Consider the following 24552-nt stretch of genomic DNA (forward strand, 5'->3'; position numbering starts at 1 on the left):
TGAGCTACACCTCCAGCCCTACTTTATTTTATTTTGAAACAGGGTCTCAATAGGTTGTTGAGGGTCTTACTACTTGCGGAGGCCATCCTCAAACCTGCAACCCTCCAGTCTCAACCTTCCAAGTACTGGGGTTACTGGTGTGTGCTACCATGCCTAGATCTGTATTTGTTTTAACATTATATAAATACACATCCACTGTTTATTTTGATTTTTCACAAATTCCTATGAGCTAGTTATAGTTACCACCTCTATTTTAATGTTTTGTCCAGTCATTGGCAAGCCTGGATCTAACCCATGCCTTTTCAACTCTGAGGCCACACTAATACCATGCTCCTTCCTCCTGCTCTAACCTTTAGAGCCTTTCATATGGGATTAAATTTGAAACCCTGTCCTCAAGGAAGTTCTGTTGAGGGACAATGCCTGCCAGTCCTGGGACAACAGCCACTGGTGCCTGAGCTCAGGAGAGCCCGCTGGAGTCTCGGAACTCTTCTGATTCATTGTAAGTCCTCTCTCAATTCACTAGTCTTCTCTGTTCCTCGGTTTCCCCATCTTCTCAGATACCCAGACAACCCTTCCCCCAATCCTACTTCAAGAGTTCACAAACACATGTCAATCCCCAAAACCTAGCTGTGAGTCCCAGCTTTCCCTCTGTCTCGCTGTGTGATCTGGGGCAAGTCACTATATCTCTGAGCTCCATTTCTCTGCAGCCAGAGAGTGGAGATGAGATAGGCCATGGAGACAAACCGAACACCTCAAAGTCAGAAAAAGCCACTGAACTATAAGATCTGTACATGGAGTCGCCTTATAAAAAACATAACATGAATGCAGACGTCCACAAACAACAAAATGGACCACAGCTCTTTTTCAGCCATAACTAGATTTTCAAGTCCAAATTATAGAGTAAAGCCTCTGTCGATGGAGCACGAATTGAGTAATAAGGACAAAACAACTGATAGGCAAGGGAGATCAAAGATATCCAACCACAGCTATAAAAGCAATAATGCCAAGCTCTACAGAGCTGCCTAAAAGGGGGTCAGTGGAAAGCTTTCAGAAGCCCACAGTTACTCTGATAGTTAGTAGAGAATTACTACTATGAGATTTTCAAAGCTTTTGTAATTTCACCAGGTTTATAATTTTGTCAGTTGGTGGCTGTTTCCCAAGTGTGATTAGCAGTTAAGAAAAAATCATAAAACTACAAAGTACCTAAGTGCTTATCGGCACTTATCAGGAATAGTCAGTTGAGAGCCAGTGGAAGTGGCCTCTTGTTGCCCTCCTGTGCCGACCTGAAAAGGAAGGTGTGCGAGTCAGAGTAGCAGCAGAGATGCAAAGAAGAGTGGAAACTGGTACCTTGCACGATGACTATCATTTACCAGCTAACCACTATACACTAGGCGTTTCTCTTCATCCATTTCCTCACTCAACAACCCTTTGAAATAATCACTACTATTATTCCCTGCTTCACATTTTGAGGAAACTGAGATTTAGAATAGGACACAACAAGTAACACATCTTCTGAGATTCTAAAAGAAGAAAAAAAAATCAGAAAGTGGTGATATAATCACGAACCTTTAGATTTCCGGTTGAGCTCCTTTGACACGCTCCCCTCTGCAAGTCTACCCAGAAGACTATGAGAAGGGCTAGAAAGGACTAGGGGTGCTGGAGCAGTAAAGGTGAACCTGATGTAATCAGGAAGGGACTTAATCCTGTGCCACTGGATTTTCTTTTGGAAAGTGGTGTACATCCAGATATACACACAGCTCTTCATAGAGTTTCAGGGGGTTTATGCCCCCTGCCCAAAGTTCATCCATAGATAACCCCCATTCAGGGGCTGATGGTCATAGTGTAAAACTCCCTGACATTGGAGTGTGATTCTTCCTCCTCCCATTGTCCAGCTGTGTGATCTTGGGAAAGTCACACCACTCCTCTGAGCTCCAATTCTTTGCAGCCACAGAGTGGAGGGGAGGAATTGCCACCCTGAGTAATGCTACGGATGTAAACCAGCAGTCAACCATAGAAGCCTTGCCACCCAAAAGTTACATGAAGAAACAGGGAGGAAACTGGAAATAGCCAGTGAAAGGAAAACTCACGGGACATGCAGGCCCTAGGAACCGGGGTATACATATCTTCATGAGCATGAAGAACTCTTTTTCTGAAAGAGGCTCCAACAGGGAGAGAAGGAGGAAGGAACTCGGTGTTACAGTGGCATCCGAGTTGAAAAGACATGGGTCAGATCTAAGCTCGCCACTGGACAAATCATTAATCTTCATGGACTCTAACACAGAGGAAATAACAGTACCCATCTCACAGGAATTTGTGAAAAATCAAAATAAATAATTCATGTAAAATTAAAGAGTAGTAAAGAAGAGAGAGAGTTCAGGAAGCCTTAGCTTCTCTAAGGAATTCTATAATGCTCTATTCCTTTACTTATAAACTGAGGATAATATCTGCACCTGCCTAGAAGATCATCATTATATTTAAATAATAAAACGGATATGAACACTTTTCAAACCACACCTAACACCTATTTAAGTCCTCAGTAGGTGTTAGCTGCAGTTATTACTGTGTTTCATTTCAATAAAAAAAGGAAGATATTTTGTTTCAGACTGGAAGGCCAGGTAAAATAAAGTAATCTCTGAGAAGAAGTAATCTGAACTAGACTCCCTGAGAACTATATAGCCTTGGAAATTTTTGGTCAAATAATAGCTGGGCATGGTGACACACACCTACAATCCCAGTACCTGAGAGGCTTAGATAGGAGGATCACAGGCTCAAGGCCAGCCTCAGCAACTTAGAGAGACCCTATTTCAAAACAAAAAATAAAAAGAGCTGGGGAAGCTGGGCGTGGTGGCCCGAATCCCAGCATTTGGGAGGCTCAGACCGGAGGGTTCCAGTTTACAGATAGCCTCAGCTACTTAGTGAGGCCCTCCACAACTTAGTGAGACCCTGTTTCAAAATAAAGAATAAAAAATAGGGCAGGGGTTGTAGCTGGGAGGCCAAATGCCCCTGGGTTCCATCCTCAGACTCACAATAAATAAATAAATAAATAAATAAATAAATAAATAAATAAATAATAAGGCTGGGGGTATAGCTCAGAAGTACCTCTGGGTTTGATCCCCAGTAGTAAATAAAATGGCAAAATAAGGTATAAACATCTGATAAAGACGTTTTAAATGAAAATAGCCTGTGAAAGCACCTTAATATGGAACCAGCACATAATATGTGCTCAACAAACTGGTTTCTTCCACCGTGATTTACTGTGATGCAGAGATGAATGGCTTTCTTATCACAAGCTCATCTTCAGCAGAGCAGCCTACAGAGATTGCAGCAAGTAATTTCTCTTTCTCTCCAGGGATTTGGTCAGGGAGAAATGAAATAAAAATTACTAGGGATAGTACAAGAAAGATAAGGTGATGTGTTATTTCCTTGCAATTCTATGTGAATTGGCCCTAGATTTAAATGAAATAAAAAATAATAGTTTTAGAATGCCATTTATACTTTCTACCATATTTCTAATTTCTAGTTGCTGCCTTTTTTTTTTTTTTTTTTTTTTTTTGGTGGTACTGGGGGTGTGGAACCCAGAGGCTTTCTCCCTCCGGGCTATACTCCCAGACCTTTGGGAAACAGGGTCTCACTAAGTTGCTGAGAGCCTCATTCGAACCCGTGTGATCTTCCTGTCTCAGCCTCCCAAGCGCGAGGATTACAAGCATGAGCCACCACGCCCGGCTTATGCTGCCTTCTTTTTAACAACAACAAAAAAATAGTCTTCCAAATTTACCCCAGCCCATGAACAAAGAGACCTTGACACCCAGTTTCCCACAGGCTATTAGCTCCCAGTCCAGATTTCCATCTGTATGAGCCAGCATGAGCCAAAGCTTTCCAATATCAGATTACCCTTGCATATTATCTTGGTTTATGGTATTAATTCAAAACCTATTCCTCTTCCGTCCACTCTGGTCTGTCCCCTCCAATCCTGTTTTCTGAGCTTCTGGGATGTTAATTCCTTCATAGTTAAAACATGGCTATTTTCTGGCTAATAAACACACAAAAAGATGCTCAAGTTGTCTATTAATTGGAACAGAAAAAGAACTAATGATATATTATTCTCAAAAGATTAAAAAATTAAAGAAACAGTCATATTAGGTATAGGGAGGAGATGGAAAAGTAGATACTCTGTGGGTAGGAAAATAAATTATCCTTTCTCAAGAAGAATTCTGGAAGAGCTGTTAAACTTTCTAAATACACATTATTTTTAGCCTAGCTTATCTATGTCTTGGTCACCAACCTATCTAGAAACACACTTGTATAAATGCTTAAAGAAGCATAGACATTCAAAGAAACACTATTTATAATAATGAAACATTGGAGGAACTTAAATGCTATTTAACAGGTAGTAGATATTATCAATGCCCATGATATGAAATAGTAAACAGCAACTTAAAATAATTGCACAGATCCCTAGACAGACTAAGAAAGAAAGTGGTCCAATATGCGTTAACAAAACCAAAATACAGAAGACTATATGAAGGTATATGATGTGATGACTTAAAAAATACACAAAGCAAAGCACACATCCCTTCATCCATGCACACACATAAGAGAAAGAAAAAAGGATCTAGAATCTTCATGTTCAACAAATAACGATGATTATGTCAGAAAGCTGGGAGGCTGGGATGAAAGACAGGGAGTCCACAAAAATCTTATGTGCCCCTAACAAAACTTGCATTAGTGTAATGTTTGGGTGATTTAAAATAAGTAGCAGTTTGAAAAATGGGCAGGTGATATTCCTACTACTACTACCACTATTTCTGATTTTAAGCCCAAGTTGCTAAGAAAGAAAAGAAATCTCAGCAGAGGGGCTTTGGGAATGAGAAGAGGAGGTTGAGGCCAGTCCTGCTGCTGGTAATGTGTTCCACCTTTCTTTCACAATAGGATGTGGGATACAGCCACAACAGAACCAAAATAGCTGGATCTATGTTTACAGGATCACAAGAGATTGCTCTCATAACACCGCTGCTTACTTTGTTGAGGAATTTCTGGGATACTCATTTTCCCTGGATTACTTGTTTTCTGCATCGGCACCTTAACCCAAACTTCAGATCCTTTGGAAAAACAAAAGGGAAAGAGAAAATAAATGTCTTTCTGAGCTTCAACAAAGATGTGCTTGGAATTGGGACAAAACAGCTTAAAAGCAACATAACCAGCCGGGCGTGGTGGCGCACACTTGTAATCCCAGTACTTGGGAGGCTGAGACCGGAGGATCATGGTTCGCAGACAGCCTCAGCCACTTAGTGAGGCCCTCTGCCACTCAGTGAGACCCGGTTTCAAAATAAAGAATAAAAAATAGGGTAGAAGGTGTAGCTCAGAGGTAGAATGCCCCTAGGTTCCATCCCCAGACCCACAAAAAAAAAAAAAGCAACATAACCCACAGTGTAATGGCAAATATTCCAGAGATGCACCATGTGTCACCAGAGAGAATTACACGAGTCAAGAAGGATGCTCTCTCTCCCCACTTTTCCCTTCCTCTTCCCTCCTTCCAAGAGCCACAGAACAGACAAATGACAAATCCTTCCCAGATGCCGCACTGTCCGGGGGACTTCATAGGACCAAGGACCCAGGCCGTCTCTACTCATCTGACTCAATGTTGCCTTCGCCATCTGCAACCGCGCACCTGTGACTGTGGGCAGGGCAGGTGCCTTGGTGCTGATCCAAGAGTCATTGGAGAGAACAGTTTCTGATTCTGGAAGAGAAAAAGGTTTAACAAAAGGCAGCTGAGAAATACAGTGTTAACAGCATTCATGGTGGGCAGCTATTTTTATAGCCATCTGTGTGTACTTCTATATAGTTCTGGTTTCCCTCAATTATTATAGGTTATGTTTTAGAATCAAGGGAAAGAAACTTAGATGTTTTAAGGTCGCTCTTTTAAGTCCCAAATGAAAACTATATGCAAAACTGATTAGAATTCAGGGGTTTTAGTGACGACTCAGAATATAACAAGTTAGCCAATTCAATATTGTGAAGCCTTTTGAATTATCTAGGACTTATTGGGGGCAGCTGAAATGCTTAGGAAATACTTTAAGCTACCTCAGCATCATTTTTAACATTCATACTTCAAAAATGAGAGGTTAAAATAGGGTGGAATTCTCTTTTTTTATTTTATTTATTTATTTATTTATTTATTTATTTATTTATTTATTTGGTGGTACTGGGGGTCCCGGAAGCCCTTCTACCTCTGAGCTACACTCCCAGACCTATTTTTTATACTTTTTTATTTGGAAACAGGGTCTCCTAAGCCAGCGCGCGCGGCTGGCTTTGAACCTGCGCGATCCTCCTGTCTCCGCCTCCCAAGCGCGGGGATGACAAGCGTGCGCCACCACGCCCGGCGTAAAATAGGGTGGAATTCTAAACAAGCCTCCTAGCAATGGGGCTAGTTATCCTGAAAGGTACAAGATGCAGGGTCAACAAGAATTTAGATGAGAAAAAAAAAAGAAAGAAAGAAGGCTAGAATTAGTTTACCAACAAAAGATCTTTCAAAGCATCTGAAGGCCTTTCCTCAGCCTAATACCCAGGGAGAAGCTCCACCCCTGAAAGTATGGAAATATGGAAATGGAGTCTGGCCTGGAATAACATTTTCTGGTTCTTCAATAAGAAACTCCTGCAAGACTCTGGGGAGGGCACCTGGAGAACTCGAAATACTGACTAGTCAAAAACATAAAGGAAGGAAAACAGAAAAAAAATAATAAAAGCCCATAAAACAAATAAAGGGAATAGCTCAGTGAAACCACATTCTTCCTTACACACACACACACACACACACACACACACACACACACACACACACTCACTGTTTTGGGACTTTCATCATGTCTCCCCCAAATTTATGTGTGGAAGTGTTGATTCTCAGGACCTCAGAATGTGACTGCATTTTTAGATAGGCACTTAAAGAAGTCATTCAAGTAAGCTGAATGCAGCAGCTCACATCTGTAATTCCAGTACTTGGGAGGCAGAGAAAGGAGGATTGCAAGTTTGAGTCTAGCCTAAGCAATTTAGAAAGACCCTATTCAAAAAAAATTTTTTTTAATTACTGGAGATTGAACTCAGGGCATTCTCCCTCTGAGTTACACTCCCAGCCTTATTTTATTTTTATTTTGAAACAGAGTCTTGCTAGGTTGATGAGAGTCTCACTACTTGCTGAGGCTGTCCTTGAACCTGCAATCTTCCTGTCTCAGGCTTCCAAGTACTGAGATTAAAGGCATGTGCCACCATGCTTGATTTTAAAAAAAAAAAATTTTTTTTAAAGAGCTGAGGATGTAACTTTGAGATAGAATGTCTCCAGATTTAATTCCAGTTCCAAAAATAAAAAGGCCATTAAGGTATGATGAGGTCCTTTAGATGGCCCATAATCCAACATGATTGAAATATCCATAAGATCTTAGGACACAGAAGGACAGAAAGACAAAGGGGAGACCACATGACCACACAGGGAAAGAACAGCATCTGTGAACCAAAGAGGATGTGGCAGAAACCCACCCTGCTGACACCATAACCTTGGACTTTCAGCACCCAGATCTGTGAGAAAATAAAATTCCATGGGTTAAGCCACCCAGGCCGTGGTGCCTGCTGCAAGGGACCTAGCAAACTAACACAAGTTCACACACGCAAAGACCCAAGGATCCTGTTCTGAGGCTGGCCAGTGGAAGGGAGGCTCAGCCACGTACCCGGCGTGAGGAGAGGCTCCTCCGTGGAAGGCTGGGTGGTCAGGAGACTCGCGCCTGTCTCTGGGAGGGAGGTCAGTGTCATCAGAGGGCACGTGGAGGCTGTACTGACAATTGGAGGGGTGCTTGTCTGAAGCGGTGCTCTGGTGGAGTGGGCCGGGGTCATCGCAGTTGTCATTGGGAGCACAGCTGTGGTCGTGTAAGGGGTGGTTGTTCGACGGGTGGTGGTTGTCCGACGGGTGGTGGTTGTCCGACGGGTGGTGGTTGTCCGACGGGTGGTGGTTGTTCGACGGGTGGTGGTTGGCGCTATAACCAATAAAAGATGTGTCTAGCACCACACAGAAATGGAGGGAAGGAATCAACACATAGACAGGTGGGGTCTGTCCATTTCTCTCCGCCCCCATGGCCCTCTCCTGGGTCTTGGCCTGGACCACCAGGATGCCTGTTCCCTCCCATCTATTCTTTACACACTGGCTAGTGTAAACTGAGTTTTTTGTGTTTTTTTTTTTTTTTTGCTTTTTGTTTTTTTTTTACCTTTTGGGGTTACTGGGGATTGAATCCAGGGGCATTCTACCTCTGAGTTTTGTATTGTTTTGTTTTGAAACAAGGTCTCACTAGATTACTGAGAATCTCACTAGGTTGCCTCCAACTGTGATGCTCTTGTCTCAGCTTCTGAGGTGCTGGATTACAGGTAAGCACCACCACAATCAGCGAGAGTGACCTTTTATTTTTTTTCAGTTACCATTAGTTATTTAATTCTAAGGCATGTGACATGTCTTGCCTTAACAATTTTAAAAACCACACACAAAACTCCATAATTAATACAATAGGTCAAATGTTTCATCATATTTTGCAGTTTACCCATCTGACCTCTGTAATTATATAGTTCTGTTATTTAAAGCCGGGCGTGGTGGCGCACGCTTGTATTCCCCAAGCTCGGGAGGCGGAGACAGGAGGATCGCGCAGGTTCGAAGCCAGCCATGCTGACTTATGAGACCCTGTTTCCAAAAATAAGAAAAGTATGAAATAGGTCTGGGAGTATAGCCCAGAGGTAGAAGGGCTCCCAGGAACCCCGGTACCACCAAAAATAATAATAATAATAAAATATACTACCGGTGCTTGGGAGGCAGAGACAGGAGGATCGCGATAGTTCGAAGCCAGCCTCTCTGGCTTAAGAGACCCTGTTTCCAAATAAAAAATATAAAAATAGATCTGGGAGTGTAACCCAGAGGTAGAAGGGTTTCCAGGAACCCCAGTACCACCAAAAAAAAAAAATTGTAGAGTGACCTTTTAAAAAGACAAATCTAACTACTCACCCCCTTTCTTAAAACTTGGAGGGGTCTTTCTGGCTCTTTGACCTGCCAGGTGCTCTCTGCCTTTCTTCCCCATCACAAATCCCCCCAGTCCCCTCATCCCACTTTCCTCTGTCAACTGGTCCTTCTATAATTCGTGGACCACTCCAGTGACCTTCCAGCCACAGGAGCCCTACACCCGCTGCATCCTGCTCGCACTTGTCTGCACCATCTTACTGACTAGGCTGGCTTGTACTTGGCCCTCAGGTCTCAGTGACAAAAGGCCACTTCCATGCTTCAGCTTCCCAGCATTTATGACAATTCATAAACATGCACTTATTTTATTATTATTATTATTACTATTATTATTTATTTATTATTTATTATTATTTAATGTCTGCTTCTCCCTCTAGACTGTAAGCTCCATGAGGAAAACCCGGTGTTTATTTGATCTCTGCGATGAATCCAGTATCTATTGCAGTGTCTGGCATAAGAGAGGGGCTCCAAACATATTGTGTAAGTGTTGTGAATGAACAAGCATATCAAAAGTGAACCCAAAGCCAGGCGTGGTGGCACATGCTTGTAATCCCAGCGTTCGGGAGGCTGAAACAGGAGGATCATGGTTCACGGAGAGCCTTAGCTACTTAGTGAGGCCCTCTGCAACTTAGTGAGACCCTGTTTCAAAATAAAGAATAAAAACTAGGGCAGGGGGTGTATCTCGGAGGTTGAATGCCCCTGGGTTCCATCCCCAGACCCGAAAAAAATAGTGAACCCAAAGCATGCATCTCAGGGCAAGCATGGTGTCTTTCAGATCTTCAAGATTGGTTCATATGCTTATAATCCAGCATTTGGGAGGCTAAGTCAGCAGAATTGTGGTTTAAGGACAGCCTCAACTATTTAGTGAGGCCCTTGGCAACTCAGTGAGATCCTGTTTCAAAATAAAGACTAAAAAGTAGAGCTAGGGGTGTAGCTCAAAGGTAGAATGCCCCTAGGTTCCACCCCCAGTACTGCAAAAAAAAAAAAAAAAAAGATTACTTCATGGCCATGTCACTACATAAACATCTAAATTTGAGTCTATTACCTACCATTTAAAATCTCATAGCTCTTATTTAAAAAATATTTTATTGTTGCATTGTGATGATACATCATAGTGAGGGTCAGAGTCATGCAAACGTGCACACAGGTCTTGGTATGGTTCCCCTCAGGTCCCACCCAGCTACCGCTCCTCCCATCCCTAACAGTGAGATTGGTAGCGATACCTTCGTACATGACAGAATCATTTGAACTGTTTCCTTCGTCGGTTCTTCCCTTTCACATCCACACCTACCTCCCCTCCCCCTCTCTCCTTCCATTGTTCTACTGGTCACTCTCCTCAAACATCTAAAATCCTTTTCTTTGGTTTCCTATTTTCTCTCTAGCATCCACATATGAGCAAGAAGACACTGGTTGCTGCAATTAAACTTGGAAATGACCATGTAGAATATTGCAGTCAACAAGTGTCTTATAAAATGGTAGCGAGTTATACCAGGCAAGAAAAGAGGAGACTTGGTTTGGAAGCACTGGACTTCCAAGAACTCCACTGCCCTTTACAGTGAAATCAAACTACCTTCAATCTCATGAGGTTGCTTTAAGAGAAAAATATACTAATATGTATTCAAATGAGTTCAAAGCAGCCACATATCCGCTGCTCCCATATCTTAGAGTGTATTAGAGTCACCTGGGAAGCATAAGAGTATGGATATATAGATCCCACCTTCCAAGGCACAGTCCTGTAGGAATGGAGTCCGAAAATCCTCCAAACAACACTGGCTCAAGCGTGATACACAGCTTGCTTTGAGAAGCTCCAATTCCAGATATCTAGTGGTGATTACTGTTAGTATCTTTCAACCACAGGCTCATTGCACCTGACGCTCTACAGATTTAGGAGTCCCGCTACATCTTCCATTTCATCAAAAGCAACTCTCAGTAACAGAAGGAAGAGCACCTGAAAACTGCTCTAAACCTCTCCAAATCCCATCCCCCGGCCCCTCTGGCAGAAGTCACAAACCATTTGTTTACAGCCTGAAGCTGACCCACGGCTATTTTATTTAGTTCATACTGTACTTTTTATGATTTTGAAATTAGCCAGTATGTAAAAAAAAAAAAGTCAATAGAGCTCACATAAAAACTGAGAAACCTGTTTAGTTCACTTGCTAAGTGAGATTAGTCAGTCACAAAAAGTAAAAAATCAGATGCTCTCCCTAATATGCGGAAGCCAGGGAGAAAACTGGTCATAGGAGGAACTCTAGACAAAGAAAGAGAAACCACAGATGAGCAAATAAGGCGACCTAACTGAGGAGATGGGAGGGGAAGAGGGAAATTCCCTAAAGTACATGATGTACATTCACAAACATATCAATGTCAATCACTAAGCCAAACTCAGAAGGGGGGATGCAGTGGAAATTGGGGAAGGGCTAAATGAGTGATGTGTGCATGTATGCCTCTACCATTTTGTACCCCATTGAGATGTACAACTACAATGCACCAATAAAAAGAATAAATAAAAATAAAAACAAAAAACAGGATATGAAATCACTGAGTGCATGTTTCTGAAAGCTGGCAGGCGACCCCTTCCTTGATAAATAGCAACTGCCATCTTCAGGTTAACTCTGCAATTCACGGGTTCCCATGTCCCTTTGTACTTCCCCCATACTCACTGCTGTGGCTGCCTTTCTCCCCGCTCCCCGCGGCCACTTGAGTTCCTTGCCTGCTCCCAGTCAGAGCTCCCAATTCTGATTCTAGTCTCCCCTCCCACTGCCTATGTAAGTACAACCTCGCCAGCACCACTGCTGAATTAATTACCCCTTAACCACTGAGTTCCTCCCACCCCGGATGCCTGCCCCTTCCTCACTCACCCCTGCTCAGCACCAGCTGGACGTTTTTCTTCACATCGTTGAACCACCCGGGCACCTCTATGCGGCAGCAGTACTCCCCACTGTCATCTTCATTGGCATTGGAGATGGTCAAGGAAACATCTCCTCCTTGGATATTCCCAAGAAGTTGATACTTCATCGACGGCACCGAGATTACACTGGTTCCATCTGTCTGGAGGATCATCTCATTGCATTTGTTCCTGGGACATGAGCCTTTGCCCCAGCACATGGTGTTGCGACTCTGAGACCAAGATGAGTATAAGCAGGGCAGAATCACTGACTCCCCCAAAAATGCTCTCACAACCTCAGATGCAATTGGTGCTGCAAAAGAAAGGGAAAACACTAAGTTGTATGGTTCTGAGACCTCTTGGGTGGACTACACAGTTTGGGGGCAGAATCAATGTGTCTGGGAAGATTCAGAGTCGTTGTTGATTCTTTAACATGAATTTTGGTGTGCCCTCCAGGACTGCAGATTTTCTACTCCACACACTTCCCCAAGTGAAGAGAGTCAGCCACCTGGGTCTCTACACCCATCTCAGCCAATCAGGCTTAAATCAAGGCCTTTGCATTGATTTAAACACTCTGATCTTTGGTACCACTCAATAAGCCAACAACTCCCAAAGGAAAAGTCCTGATCCTGTAATCCATTCTGTCTATTCCATATAAACCTATCTAAAAACAATATTCTTTCTGTGGCATCTCAACAATCAGGTATCATACTACTGATATGAGTATATCAAATGGGTTTCCCAACCCAGAGAGTGCTAAAACAGGAAGATGGGCTGTTAAACAATATTCTACTCTCCTCACCTTTTGGTATTGGAAAGGGAAATTGCTTGCTCTGGACCACTTGCTTTAGACACTATGAATGCAGGAGGAGTTCGTGAATTCTTTATTTTTAACATCAAATAGAGATTATGTTTATTTATGGGGTATGATATGATGTTTGTATTTGCATATATGTTGTAGAAAGATTCAAAAGAGCTGATTAACTTATCGCATCAATGTAACATTTTTGTGGTGAGAACATTAGGACTCTTTTAGTTATTTTGAAATATGCAGTACTAGGCTGGGCGTGGTGGCGAACGCTTGTAATCCCCGCGCTTGGGAGGTGGATACAGGAGGATTGGGCAGGTTCGAAGCCAGCCACGTGCTCTGGCTTAAGAGACCCTGTTTCCAAATAAAAAAGTATAAAAATGGGTACTGGGAGTGTAGCCTGGAGGTAGAAGGGTTTCCAGGAACCCCAGTACCACCAAAAAAAAAAAAATGCAGTACTATTATTATTAACTGTGAATACTAATCAATGCAATAAATCACTAAAACTTATTGTCCCCATTAAACAAAACTTTGTACCCTTTGATTGGCCTCCCTCCTTCCCCATATTCCTTTCTATTCTCAGCTTCTAGGAGAACCACCACTTTATTAGACTCCACTTCCAAGTGAGATTATATGCTATTTGTCTTCTGCCAAGCTTATTTCACTTAGCATAATGTAATTTTTTAATATTATGTCTATAAGAAACCACAGAAATATCTAAGATGGCAATTTGTGATATTTAAATATTCTGGAGTTTTGAGTTTACACATAAGCTATGTGAGATGGAATGTTGTACCATTTCTAAAACAAAATGTCAGTGTTTTCCAACCTCGGCTCTCATCAGCATGACCCAGGGTGCTTATTAAGAATACATAATTCAGCCGGGCGTGGTGGCGCACACTTGTAGTCCCTGCGCTTGGGAGGCTGAGACAAGAGGATCGCACAGGTTTGAAACCAGCCTCAGCTACTTGGTGAGGCTTTCAGCAACTTAGTGAGACCCTATTTCCAAATAAAATATAAAAGAGGTCTTGGAGTATAGCCCAGAGGTAGAAAGCCTCTGGGTTCTACCCCCAGTACCACCAAAAAAAAAAAAAAAAGAATATGTAATTCACTGCTCAAATCCAAGCTCGAATCTCTGAGGTCAAGGCCCATGGATGGGTCTATTCATCAGTCATCAAGTTCTGCAGGTTGTTCTGATGTAGTGTTTGAGAACCACTACATACACCCTTCTAAGATTACTTTCATCTCTGGTAATTGGTCAAGCATTTTCACTGTTGCAAATGAAAGGTCGACTGGTTCAATGGAGTATGACCAATAGTTCTCAGCCTCATGCCCCTGCCAAGCACTACTGAAGTGGGAATCCAGTAGTTTAAAGCTCTCAAGGACAACATTCTGCCCACTCCCTCCACTTGGAGTATGTGGTTCATTAATCTCTCAAGATAGACTCCCCCGAGACTCTCCATTCATCAACTCTGCTAAGCTTATTGGCTAAGTTCTAGAAAACATGGCCAGCAGTGCCAGGCTTCTCCCTGACTTTGTAGTCAGAAATATCCAGGAATAGCCAGGCGTGGTGGGTACCCTTGTAATCCCCGCACTTGGGAGGCAGAGACAGAAGGATTACAAAGGTTCGAAGCCAGCCTCGCTGGCTCAAGAGACCCTGCTTCCAAATAAAAATATAAAATAGGTCTGGGAGTGCAGCCCAGAGGTAGAAAGGTTTCCAGGAAACCCAGTACCACCAAAAAAAGTAGAAAAAAAAGAAGTATCCAGGAATTCTTCCCTCCAAGAAGGTGGGATGAACCCTAGGAGTTGCCCAGATGGTTTAAAAAAATGCTTCCTGGGCTTTTTATTGTTGGTTCTTATGATGAAAGGTCATTCCAAATATGGACCAGCCTATAGCTTTCCCCGACTTCATAGACTCTTCACATTGCAATGAGGGAAATGCTTTTAGACTATAACTGCTGTGGGAAGTCCATAAAACCAGGAGAACAATAGAAAATTCATTGTCATCACTCTCAGCAGCATTAACACCAAAGAATACACCCGCGCAAAACTAGTCACTACTAAACTATGAGCTTTTTCTTATGAATAGTTGGTAAACATAACGTATGCAAGAACGATTTCTACTGGAGTTTCAACAGCTTTCTTTCCTGAGTCCTGGAGTATTAAATGAGGCATCTTACTACAAAGTAACAAAAGACCCAATAGAAAAACTGTCCAAGAACATAATAATTCATTCCTGAAGAAATATAAGCAGCCAATCAATTTTACCCATGAGACTGGCAAAAATTTAGAACATATAATAGCAAGTGTTGGCCAAGAGGTGAATAAATGGGGCTCCCAATTGTGAGTGGAGAAAGCCAGCAAGCGACTCAATCACCTGGAGCAAACCAGAGTGGAATACAGGTGGAAACTGGTGTAGCACTGCTGTGGGGCAATTCGGCAGCTTCTATTAATTTTCAATACACATGTTTCCTAGCTATTACCTTGACAGTTTAACATTAGTTATCCACCCTAGAAAAAAAATACATGTGTACTAGGATGCCTGTAGCGAATATTTACTCTAGCCTTCATGTGTCTGTGAATGGAATAGTCAATGTGAATATGGGGAATGGCTAGACCGTGGCGTACTCAGACTATGCAGATTAGGGTATGGCATACGCAGAGTCCTAAATGGACTTAAATAAATCGGCAAGAAAATTTCATTTTATGAAATTTTAATGAATGATCTCGGCAAAATTTAAAACAAGACATAAAATGCAAAACTGTTTTTATGACATAAATAAATAAGACACTGCATTTTTGGTGGGCTTAAAGGTATGAAAGCAAATGCACCGAAAAGAAGCTGGTGGGATAGACCATGTGATGACTTCAGTTACTCCAGGATGAGAGGGACAGGATTTGAAAAGGGAGTGGTGATTAAAAAGAGATTTTAGCTTTATTGTATTTTTTTTTTACCAAAATCGTTTCTATTTACAAAGAGGAAGTGGGCAGCTTAATGTGGCAGGAAAACACCCGTCGGGGTGACACTGTGAACTTCATACTGCCAGCCATTGCTTTCATGATTTGGGAGAAAAGCCACAAAAGACAAGGGAAGGGATTAATGAGTGTTGGGTACATGCATGCTTCTACCATCTTGTACCCCATTAAGATGTATGAAAACAATGCATCAATAAAAAAGATGAATCCAGTATACAAAATAAAATAAAAAGACAAAGAGAATGTTACTTACCTAGGAAGAATTCTAAGGCTCCTGTGACATGAAGTATCAGATGACACAGAAAAGGAATAAAGTACTAATCCAACTAATCATGTGCATCGAAATTTAGAAACAGGACAGGAAATTTTTTCTTCTTAGCTGCAAAAGTATCTTGGAGAAATCGCTGGATATCACTGGAACCAGATCAGTTTCCCCCCTGTGGAATCGCCCCAGGTTGTCTAACTTAACCTCATTCTGGTGCCAGCTTGGTTCCATCTCCAGCTGATGGGCCTCCCCACACGGATCTGTTTTACCATCTCCAGAGCGAGGAGTCTCCTTAGGCATCTCTTAATAGAACATTCAGTTTTGATCCTGATCCCCTCTACATTAGTTATTTTAGAAAAGGCACATTAAAAATAAACACAAGGGACAGTTCACCAAGCACTGCCTTCCTCAATCAAGAGACTGGAGAAGCTCATTCAGTTCCTGCATGTATACCTCTACCATCTTGTACTCCATTAAGATGTACCAAATCAAATGTTTAAAATAAATAAATAAACATTGATAAAGAACTAGACTATAATTTTCTAACATAAAATGGAGGAAGAAATGCTCACAGAAAAGCCAACAAGAATGTGTAGAAGTGACAAGATCTGTTTTCATTCCATAAGTTAAAATTTCTCAAGAAGCAAAGAAGACCTGGCCAGCCTTTATGGAGCCCACAGAAAATCTATGGAGAGAGGGGAGCGGAGCAAGCAGTTACTATGGAGTGACTAGCTCTCTGATGCAGGAACTCTGGGGAGGATGGGACCTCAGTAGAAGCACCTAAGCTTATACACGGTCCACGGGGTAGACAGGAAGAGCCAATTTTAGTGAAGACCCAAGAATGTAAGACGTTATGAAAGAAAGAATAGCATGATATGGTCCTGAGACATTATAAAAGGCAGAAAGAATAGTACAATGTGGTCTTGAAAGGGAACATGTTTATTTTCCTTAGAATGTAGGTATTTTTAGCCACAAAATGCTGGTAAACTTTATGTGCAAATAAACACGGACTCTCTTTAGATATTGTCTACTGCTAGAGTCACGCACAAGGTCTTAAGGTCTCACATGAGTTTCTTCACACATGGAAGAGATACAGTGACTTAGGCAAATTCCCAGTGTCAGTGTTAGTGGCTGGGAGGGAACTTCAGCTCAGGCCAGAGCACTCGTTATATACACACCCCCAGGGGACCCAGAGCTCTGCTGGCCCAAGCTGAGTGTATACCTTTGAATCATTCAAAATCTGAAGACAGTGCACAGAAAAGAGATCTCCCCTCGAAGCCCCATTCCCAGCAAATTAAAATAAAACCAAAAGCAAACATAGACCTGAAAGTAGAGAATAATAAGAATTATAATAAGGGTTTTTATCAGAAGAAATTTCCCTGACTCTCACCCTGCTAGGTCACTCCTACCAATGGAAGTAGTTCTTATCTCCATTTTTCTGACCCTTTACTTTCATGTCTTAAGTTGCCATTTCTAGAATGAGCGCAAATCACCCCACTCTAAGTTCTCAAAGCCGTCTCTGGAAGACATCATCCAGAAAACAAAGTCCAGGAAGCAGAGGAGGAGTGTAAGGGGAGCCCTTACAAGACAAGAAGCCCTCCCCGGACCCCAGGCAGTAGGCTTCCAACACTTACTCAGACAAAGCCACCCGAGCTCCATCGCCAGCCAGAGAATGAGAGGTCCCGTGGACATTTTGACAGGAGTCTCTCTGTCTGTCCCAAATCCATTTCTTATACCACACTTATTGCTGACAGGGTGGGATATTGGAGTTTCATTTCCCTTTTTGCCTCATAATCTTCCCTTTCCTCATCCTGAATGCCCCCCCCGCCTTTTTTGTGTGGTACTGGGAATAGAACCCAGGGGCACTCTACCACTGAGCTATAGTCCCAACCCTCTTATTTTTTTATTTTGAAGTAGAGTCTCAGTAAGTTGCCTAGCCTGGCCTCAAACTCGGGATCCTCTTGAGTTAGCCTCCCAAGTCTCTGGGATTACAAGTGTCTACAACACACACGGCCCAATTTCCAATTTTGGATGTGTGATCAAATGTGCTGAACATTTTTCTCCTGGCGGCTAATGTGTGTGTGTACAAATGTGGGTCGTGATGGCAGCGGGGGAACTTGTGCTTGTTTGTCCACATGTATGGGGGTTCCTATGTAGGTGTGAGCATCCAAATGTGTGCTCTCGTGTTACATGCATGTTGTAACCTGTGCTTGAGTGGCAATCATCTTGACTGATGTCCACTGTGTGATCAAATGCAAAAAACTTCTTCAGTGACAACTGTTTTCATTAGGTTCTGTACCAAGGCCAAAGGAAAGTTCAACTGGGATTTGGCTCCACCCCCATTCTAAGTTCTCCTTGACCCTGCCTCTGCTCACCCTGTCCTCACAATCCCAGTGCTTGGGAGACTGAGATGAAGATCACAGGTTTGCAGCCATCCTCAGCAAGTTAGCAAGACTCTGTTTCAAAATAAAAAATAAAGAATGGCTAGGGGTGTATCTCAAAAGTAGAATGTCCGTGGTTTCAAACCCCAGTACCCCAAAAAGAAGGAGAAAAGAAAAAGCAGATCTGCAACCAATCATCAGATAAGTCAAAAACACTGTTAGAATGTATTGGGAAAGAAAAGAGAGGTTTCATAGAAAAGGCATGCTGTGGTATAGCAACCAGGCTCAGGCAATGATCAGACCCAGGGTCTATGCCCAGCACCACCTCTTATTTAGAAAGGCCAATTGATGGAGAAAAGCATGAAAGATAAATCATGAACCAGGTTACAGGGGCTGAACTGGATGAGTGTTACCCTTTGGGATTCTATAGATAACACGATACATCCAAAACTACAGGAAAGGTAGAGGAGGAATCAGTGCTCACCAGTCAGGTGTGTTTGTTGTACAAATCAGGATTTTTTTTATCATTTATTTGTTGATGGTTTCACTTGATTCCAGGTCCTCTGATAAGTCATATGGCATGTTATTTAATTCTCACAACCACAACCTAGGAAATAAATATCATTTTACCCATTTTGCAGGCAAGAAAAAGAAAGGCTCAGAGGCATTAAATAACTTACTCAATGCCCACAGCTAAAAAGTTGTAGAAATAGGACCCAAACCCAAAGCCCATGTTCTTCATCACTAACTAGAGCCTCCTTTGTCCTGTGTCCCTTGGGGTAGTGTAACCATAAGACCAAGCACAGCCTACAGAGCACCAGAGAGAAACGTGACAATGCTAAGTGTTCTAGAGTTTTGTTCCAGTCCTTGCTTGATTATAACCAACTCAATGAGCTGCAAACATTCAACACCGCTCATAGTGTGAAAATCTGAATATCAAGGGAGTCTCTGGACTCAGAGAAGGTAGACATATAGGGGGAAGAGCTGGAAATTGGGACTTTCAGATAAAATTTTACTACTGAATGCCCACAGACGGTGGGACTGTTTTCCTACCATGGACCATGGAAACTGGAAGAGATACTCAGAGGATGAGTCAGTTATCCAGAGATAAACTGAATTAGGCTATTTACAAATTCAGGTATTTATTTATTCAGATTTCCCCCAATAATGTCTCCGAATCCCCCTCTCTACTCAAGTCAGTAGTGCATAACTTCAACCAGGAATACAGAACCTGTGGTAAGTTTCTACCATGCGACTTTTAGATAGGAATAGATAAGACCCACCAAACACTTGAAAAGGCTTTAACGTAAACAAGAGACAAAGAAAACAAAGAGAGGAGAAAAAAAATAGTATTTTTTTTAAAGATGACATCTTCCCAGAAAGAAAAACTTCACATCCACAAAAAAAGAACAGGGAAATTGTAAAAGGGAAAATTAGAGAATAAGAAGGCTTTTGTAAATTAAAAATATTATCTCAACCCGAGACTTGATAGAACCTTTGAAAAAATAAAAATTAAGAAAACTTCCTAGAATGTATAATCATCTAAAATGTCATAAGCCAGTATGTTTTTAAAAAGAAAATAGTGGGGAGGAATAATTAAATAATAAAATATTCTCCTAATTAAAAGACATGAGCCTTCAGATTGGGAGATCAACTAAATGCCAAACTTCATAACTGGAAATATTCCCACAAAATCATTATTACATTACCAGTTAATGGAACCACATGAGACATAAAAAAGATTTTAGAGAGAAAACAAACAAATTGCATTGCAAGGACTTGGAGTAAGAATGGAATTGGTCTTCTAAACAACAAATCTAGAAAAGAATACAGACATGCTTTCAAACGTCTTAAGGGAAAATGAATCTTATTCCCACCCATTCTACCACTCAAATGTAAGACTATCATAAAGAAATTTTGGACACAGATGAATTCAAAATTTATTTCCCCATCCTGTCTTTCTTAGGAAGCCATGGGAAGGATATCTGTAACAAACACTAGAATGAACCAGAAAACAAAATCACAGGACCCAGAGAGTAGGACATTGATTCAAGTGAAAGAAAATTCCAGAAAGACAGATGTAGAACAGATCTAGAGAAAAACTGTTTCACTTCTCTATCACCACATCATAAATCATCCTGAAACTTAGTACTTGAATAACTTCCTTCCCATGATCCCCCAGACCCATGTGCTCAGCTGGGCAATTCTCATTCAAGTTCAATGACTAAAGCTGGAGCCATCTCAAGACCAGCCTGGACTGTATGTTCAAAGTATCTTTTCTCACATGCATAAGAATTTTTTAACTCACAGGTCTAGTGAATTGGGAGAATTTCTACAAAGCTAGGGCTGGACTGACAACTTTATCTACCTGGCCTTTCTACATGGCACCTTGGGCTTCCTTAAAATCCATCAAAGTAAATGGAATTTTTTTTGACATAGTGTCTGACTTCCTCAAAACTGTGCACTCCAATAGACTCAGAATAATCTGCAAAGGTTTTTATGACCCAGCCTCAGATGGTGTTCAAGAGCATTTCCATGGTTCTTCATTGATCAAAGAGGTTACAAGACATCACAGTTAGAAGCCATTCAAGCAGGGGCTGCAACACCAGGGTATGCATACCAGGAAGTGTGGTACACTGGGGATTTTAGTGGAAACATTGTTGGAGACCAGATACAATAACAATCCAAACAGGCTGGAGCAGAGGGCAGAGGATTAAATTAAGGGTGGAGAGTGTAACTATCTCATGCATTTAGGTATTTTGAAAACAAATTCATAGATTGAGAGTATAGCTCAGTGATAGAGCCCTTGCCTAGCAGGTGTGAGGGCCTAGGGTCAACCAGAAGAAAACAAAATGGACAGAAATAAAGGAAAGAGAGAAAGGGGGAGGAGAGAGAGAGAGAGAGAGAGAATGAATAAAGAGGATGGAAGGAGGAATGGAAAGAAAGAAAACAAATTCAATAGGTATTTGATAGATATGTTGGAATACTTGGTATGAATTTTTCATGGATAACTGGAAATTAGAGAAAAAAAACTGTGACAATTATAATCAATAAATAAAAATAAACGTGGTACACAAAAAGGAAATGAAGATATAGAACATTTACTAAATGTGAGAGATAGTTATGTGGTTATACTGCAAAATCTCACTAATGGCTTAACAAAAAATTACAATATGATCACTGACTACATTGGAAATACAGAAAGGAAGTGGGGTAGGAACACAAGAGTCTAATTCTATCACACTTATATTGACTCAAATAGACCAATCAAGTAAGACCATCTTAAGGATACTATTAGTAATATAGAGGTAAAAACCAAAAGATAAACCTCAAAAGAGCTTAACAGAAAAGAGCAAGAAAGGAATTCACCATTTTTTTGTTGTTATTGTAAGCCTTCTACAATATGATTTTGAAAATGTACATATTGGTCACATGTAGCACCCAGATCTTGGTCTCTAATGCTGTTATCCAATTAAAAGAACTAGGGCTCCTTAGAGTAATGACTGATTCTAGGTGTAGGGCAGGAAAAATATAAGATGAGCCTAGAGTATCTCGAAGTATCAGAAAGTAAAAAGAAATGCAGAAACAAGCAAAAAACACAGATATACGAACCCAAAATCAGAGATAGAGGTAGAGATAAAGAGAAAGAGAGAGAGAGAGAATGAATTGGGAGACGGGGAAACAGTAATGATTGCCTTAGGTAGGTGGTAAAGGTCTATGTCAACAATAATAACTAATACACGTCAACAACAGTAAATCAAGTTGATGGTGTATACCATGACATGATATGATATATGATATATTATGTTGATATGAAATGATATGATGACATGGTATGTGCTTTGACATATGATATAAATAGTACTTTATCTTTTTGGCCTTCCTCCTTATACCCTATGACCCTAGTCCAATTATGGAAAAAAAATCAGACCAACCCAAATTGAAATACATTCTACAATATTCTTGACAGTATTTTTCAAAATTGTCAAGGTCAATGAAAACAAGGAAGGTTTGATAAACTCTCATAGCCACGAGCAACCTAAGGAAACATAAAAACTAATAAGTGGTATCTGGGTGCAATCCTGAAACCAAAAAAAAAATATTAAGTAAAAACTGAAAAAATCTAAATAAAGTATGAATTTTGTACCAACATTGCTACATTCGTTGTAATAAACAGACCACACTAATGCAGGATGTTAATAATAGAGGAAACTGTCCTAAAATAAGTTCAGCTATTTTAATAAAAGTTTATTGCACGTATTATTTTATTTTATACAAAAGCTAATAGCAATTTGTTAACTCTTGGGGTCCCTAGACATCTTCAGAGAATTTACAAACATCCTAAAATGGATTCTCACTTGGTATTAAAGCGTATTATTCTTGAAAGACAGTCTCCAGCATTCCTGGGCATTTTTTTTTTTTTTTTTTTTTTTTTTTTGCTGTCTTCTTTCTCTGCACATGGAAATCTGACCTTGGAGAACCCGTTCTCCCTCACTCTCAGGAGACACAGTATTGATTTCATTCACTAGCATGGTGATTGACTCGAGGTTTCTCAGGTGCCCCATACAAAGTCAAGAACACACAATCTGGAGATGTTCATTGGATTTTGGGGAGATAGGGACCTTCTTGATTCCCAGTCCTCCTTGAGCTGCAAGGATGTGAGCCTAAAGCCAGTGTTACCCATTGTGCTTCCAATAGTAAGAAGTGAAACCTGCCTTGTAAGAGAACCAGTCTAACAGAAGGCAAGTGAAGGAACAGAGACAGCCTCACCGAGTCACAGCAGGCTGTAAGTCCAGCTACAAGGCAAATCAAAGAGCTAATAAATTCTATTTTGAGCTTAAGTCAATTTTCATTGAGTTTTCAGTCATTCTGAAGTTTAAAACTGTAAAGACCTTTGCACAGTGGTAATGTGGCTGGATGACTTTAAATTTCCTCTAACCTTAAGAGTGATACTGTTATCTGGTTCAATTACCTGCTTCACCAAACACTTATTTCACCTCAACATTTCAAACATTTCAAAAGTGCTTCTCAATTCATTATACTCTGGACATGTGGGAATTTTATTAGGCTCTCTGGGAATAAAGACCAATAAAGCATAGATCCTACTTTTAAAAAACTTGATACTTTCAAATTTTTAAGCAGAAGAAGTAGTATCACCCCCTACTTTATTTATAAAGCTTCTGGAGACAAGAGAAGATTAAAAAAAAAAAACTATTACATAACAGCATGAAAATAGAATCTAGGTTTTCGAGCCGGGTGTGTTGGCACATGCTTGTAATCCCTGAGCTTGGGAGGCTGAGACAGGAGGATCACACAGGTTCGAAGCCAGCCTCAACTACTTAATGAGACCCTGTTTCCAAATAAAATATAAAATAGGTCTGGGAGTATAGCCCAGAGGTAGAAAGCCTCTGGGTTCCACCCCTAGTACCACTAAATAAATAAATAAATAAATAAATAAATAAATAAATAAATAAATAAAACTTTATTTTAAAAATCTAGATTTTCACCAGGCGTGGTGGCGCACGCTTGTAATCCCCGCTCTTGGGAAGCAGAGACAGGAGGATCATGCAGGTTCGAAGCCAGCTGCACGAGTTGGCTTAGGAGACCCTGTTTCCAAATAAAAATGTAAAAATAGGTCTGGGAGTGTAGCCTGGAGATAGAAGGGCTTCCAGGAACCCCAGTACCACCAAAAAAAAAAAAAAAAAATCTAGATTTTCTAGTGATGAGTCTTTTATATTATAAAAGTTACACATAACTAGTACTTTCTGATCAATGGCATTAAGTAAGATCTTATGCATTCATTTTATTTGTTCATTTCATCAACTATAGTAAGAATGGACAAATTATAGCCCATGAACCAAATCCAGCCAAACACCTATTTTTCTAAATAAAGTTTTATTGCAATATACCCATATCCATTTTGTAACATATTGAGGCTGATTTCAGTCAACAGTGACAAAGTAATTGCAACAAATACCTTGTGGCTCACAAAGCCAAATACAATTACTGTCTTGTTTTAACAGAGAAAGAGTGTCAACACTTTGAGTTCATGCTATGTGTCAGGCACTGTACAAAGCCTTGGACTTCCATATTAGACAAGCCATCTGTAATCTCACAGCCCAGCATCTCCAAGTGAGTAAGAAACAAGTTGACAGACAATAAGACGTGACAAAAAAGGATAAAATATTTCAACAACTA

At 41.0% G+C, this 24552-nt stretch overlaps 1 protein-coding gene across 1 annotated transcript; it reads right to left on the reverse strand.

The window, feature by feature from the left end:
* Window positions 1-1211: 1211 nt before the first annotated feature.
* Window positions 1212-17702, reverse strand: LOC308264990 (T-cell immunoglobulin and mucin domain-containing protein 4-like; the record flags this gene model as incomplete). Its single annotated transcript, XM_080698621.1, has 5 exons — window positions 17608-17702; window positions 11899-12237; window positions 7716-8018; window positions 5583-5737; window positions 1212-1283 (listed from the first exon to the last, which is right to left on the reverse strand). The coding sequence occupies exons 1-5, from the start codon at window positions 17663-17665 to the stop codon at window positions 1212-1214; spliced, it is 927 nt and encodes a 308-aa protein (XP_080554747.1). The 5' UTR covers window positions 17666-17702.
* Between the last annotated feature and the right edge of the window lie 6850 nt (window positions 17703-24552).

This window comes from Muscardinus avellanarius, assembly GCF_963383645.1.
Source record: "Muscardinus avellanarius genome assembly, chromosome: 7".
Classification (NCBI taxonomy): Eukaryota; Metazoa; Chordata; class Mammalia; order Rodentia; family Gliridae; genus Muscardinus; species Muscardinus avellanarius.